Raw genomic sequence first — 3,149 nt, forward strand, 5'->3', positions numbered from 1 at the left:
ATATATATATATATATATATTAAAATCAAATTTAAATTCATAAAAATCTAAATTTGGAATCATATCATCAAATATACTAAAATATTATATATACTAAAATTTAAATGGAAATGACAAAAATAAAAACTGATTTATTGTACTGTTTAATAATGCATATGGCTCGCGGTGTGTGTGAGAAGGATATGAGCAGCTGTGACGAAGGCAGACACAAACCACTCGTTGAATTTGTCCACAGTCTTCAGGTACATGTTGTTGGACTGCCACATGTTCTCATCCAGCAGATCCAGAGCAGCATGAGCGATGAACTGGTTCAGATGTCTGTGGTCATCCTGCATAATCATAAACATCAGCATCAGATCATTACTGTCACTGTAATATCATTATTATTATTATGCTCACCTTTGCTTCTGACTTTCCAGGAGGGAGAAACTCCATCTCAAACACTGGGTTATCATGGTGACCCACCATAACGAAATAAAAACTCCCCGACATGGTTAATAATCAGAGTTTAGAGCTGTAAACAAACATGAAACCAGCAGTCAGTTATTGAATATTATAGTACATAAACACTGATGCACATGTAAACACATCTCACCACAGCAAGTATGACTTCAGTTTCAGTTCAGAAATTATGACCCATTCTAAAAACACCTCCTTTAAATAAATAACTAATTATGTAAGTCACAAAGCGAATATTGTGGAAAATAATTAAACATACACTGAACTACAGCAGATGAGGATCAACGCGATCAAGAGTTCCCGTTTCCGGTGCATTGACCCAGCTGACACAAAACAGCCAATGGGAGCGCTGAGAGAGAGCTTACGTCATAACGACGAATCCGGAAACAGAGCAGTCTGTTGTCAGTTAGGATTTTTAAAGCGCTGCGGCGCGCGTTGCTAAGGAACGGACCGTGGCGCATCACTGATCGATTAATTCGGTGAATGTCGATCGATTATCGGCGAATGATCGTGTTTGTCGGTGAATGATGATGTCTGGGAGTGAAGAGCAGAGTTTGTCTCCGGATGAGATGCGACAGAAGCTCTATCAGACCTTCAGGAGCCGCGGGCTTCTGGACGCGCTGAAGGTCAGATGAGAATTATCATTATTATATCGATAAAGTCAACATAGTGATGTTTTACTGACTTGTTTTTTCACAAAGTCCAAAACCCGAGACCAAAACTTGCATTCTACAGCTATCTGTCTCTCATTCTATCTCTCAGTCTGTCGTTCTGTTTATCATTCTATTTATCTCTCTGCCGTTTTATCTATCTATCTATCTATCTGTTTGTCTATCTATCTATCTATCTGTCTATATATCTATCTATCTATCTATCTATCATGTTCTATCTATCTATCTATCTATCATGTTCTATCTATCTATCTATCTATCTATCATGTTCTATCTATCTATCTATCTATCATGTTCTATCTATCTATCTATCTATCTATCTATCTATCTGTTTGTCAATCTATCTATCTATCTATGTTTGTCTATCTATCTATCTGTCTATCTATCATGTTCTATCTATCTATCTATCTGACTATCTATCTATCTATCTATCTATCTATCTATCTATCTATCTATCTATCTATCTGTCTATCTCATGTTCTATCTATCTGTCTGTCTGTCTATTTATCATTCTTTTGTTCTATATAATTTAGTTGTTCTTTCTCTCTGTGTGTTTATCTATATCATTCTTTCTGTCTGTTTGTCTATAAATCTATCTGTCTGTTTATTGTTCTATCGTTCATTCTCTTGTTCTGTCTCTCTGTTTGCCTGTCTGTCAGTCTGTTGTGCTTCTATCTGTCAGTCTGTTGTTCTGCCTAGCAACAACCTAGTAACTGCCTGCTTCAGCTTCAGCTTTAATCCAATCTTAATCAAGCCATCAGCTCGCTGAGTGTGTCAGATCTGTGAGACTGTTGGGATTCTCCTGGAACAGGATTGGAAAACACTGAAAACCTTATATATTCAAACTACACAAGTCTACATAACCTTCCGGATTCAAACTAACCTCCTGCAGTAAACTTTCAGTCAAGACTTTGGTTCTCTAGTCGTGTTTTCTGGTGTGTTCTGCAGACGCAGCTGAGGAATCAGCTGATCCAGGAGCTGCATCCGGCGGCGGTGCGGAGAGGAGACGCTCACTCTGTGTTAGTCACCGCATGCAACAGCGTCATCGTCCATCACCTGCGGAGCGTCGGCTGCGACTACACGCTGTCTGTCTTCCTCCCCGAATGCGGAATGAGCAAAGACCAGGTGACTCCACATGACTTCATACTTACTGTTGTTTTGCAATTCTGATTTATGATTTTGTCAGGAGGCTGTTAGGAAAATGCTCATGAAGAACTATTTTTGGAACTATATTTTTTAAATGAACATTATGAATGAACCTCATGGAAAACCACAATCAAGACCAGGTCTTGTTTTTGTTGGACTTGTCTAGGTTTTATCAGCCAGAGAGCTTCTGCAGCTCACGAAGATCAGCCCTCACACGCCGTTATACAAATCTCTGGTAATAAAACGTACATTTCTTCAGTGAGAGGACATGCTTCTGTATGTATAAATGCTATTGAAGTAGTTGTTGTTTTACCTTAATATATTTCCCTATTTCTCGTTCTTTCACATTCGGGCAGGTATCGAATATTCAGAAGGGACAGACAGGTACGGTATGATTATGCCGCTACAATGAAAAAAATGGTGTAGGATTTACATTGAAACATTTTTTTGTTGTTGTTTAATTGTTAGTAAATTCCAGAAATATTTATGAAGAAGATTGGTTTTATAACAAATGAAAGCACTTTTAAAGGGGTCATATGATGCTATTTTAAAGATCATTATTTTGTGTATTTGGTGTAACAGAATATGTTGACATGCTTTAATGTTCAAAAAACACATTATTTTTCAAATACTGTACATTATTGTAGGTCCTCTATGCCCCGCCTCTCTCAAACGTCGTTTTCAACAAAGCCCCCTCCTTTGACAAGCACAGTCTGCTCTGATTGGCCAGCTGAACCAGTGCATTGTGATTGGCCGAACACAGCAAGCACTCGTCGGAAATGTAACGCCCCTTAACATAATCGCGAGCTTCATCTTTCAAAATAAATGTAAAGACAGTAAATAATGTCATTAGTTTTACCATCAGTTCAAGCC

The 3,149-nt window shown here is 38.1% G+C and overlaps 2 protein-coding genes across 3 annotated transcripts in view; one reads left to right on the forward strand and one right to left on the reverse strand.

Annotated features, from left to right (window-relative positions):
• trappc2 (trafficking protein particle complex subunit 2) overlaps window positions 1-834 on the reverse strand; it is a 2,482-nt gene extending 1,648 nt beyond the window's left edge. Inside the window, exons 1-3 of one of the 2 annotated variants that reach the window (XM_016510524.1) lie at window positions 719-834; window positions 400-514; window positions 185-329 (exon numbers count right to left, since the gene is read on the reverse strand). In XM_016510524.1, the coding sequence (XP_016366010.1) occupies window positions 185-329; window positions 400-492 (238 nt within the window). In that variant the 5' untranslated portion in view covers window positions 493-514; window positions 719-834. Of the gene's footprint in view, window positions 1-184; window positions 330-399; window positions 515-595 lie in introns of both variants that reach the window. The other variant, XM_016510523.1, reaches the window with a different exon arrangement.
• ofd1 (OFD1 centriole and centriolar satellite protein) overlaps window positions 831-3,149 on the forward strand; it is an 18,262-nt gene continuing 15,943 nt past the window's right edge. The window contains exons 1-4 of the mRNA XM_016510522.1: window positions 831-1,085; window positions 2,079-2,255; window positions 2,443-2,511; window positions 2,633-2,660. Of these exons, the coding sequence (XP_016366008.1) occupies window positions 984-1,085; window positions 2,079-2,255; window positions 2,443-2,511; window positions 2,633-2,660 (376 nt within the window). The 5' untranslated portion in view covers window positions 831-983. The remainder of the gene's footprint in view (window positions 1,086-2,078; window positions 2,256-2,442; window positions 2,512-2,632; window positions 2,661-3,149) is intronic.

Source organism: Sinocyclocheilus rhinocerous, unplaced genomic scaffold (assembly GCF_001515625.1).
Source record: "Sinocyclocheilus rhinocerous isolate Xijiao unplaced genomic scaffold, SAMN03320098_v1.1 scaffold2731, whole genome shotgun sequence".
In the NCBI taxonomy this organism is placed as follows: Eukaryota; Metazoa; Chordata; class Actinopteri; order Cypriniformes; family Cyprinidae; genus Sinocyclocheilus; species Sinocyclocheilus rhinocerous.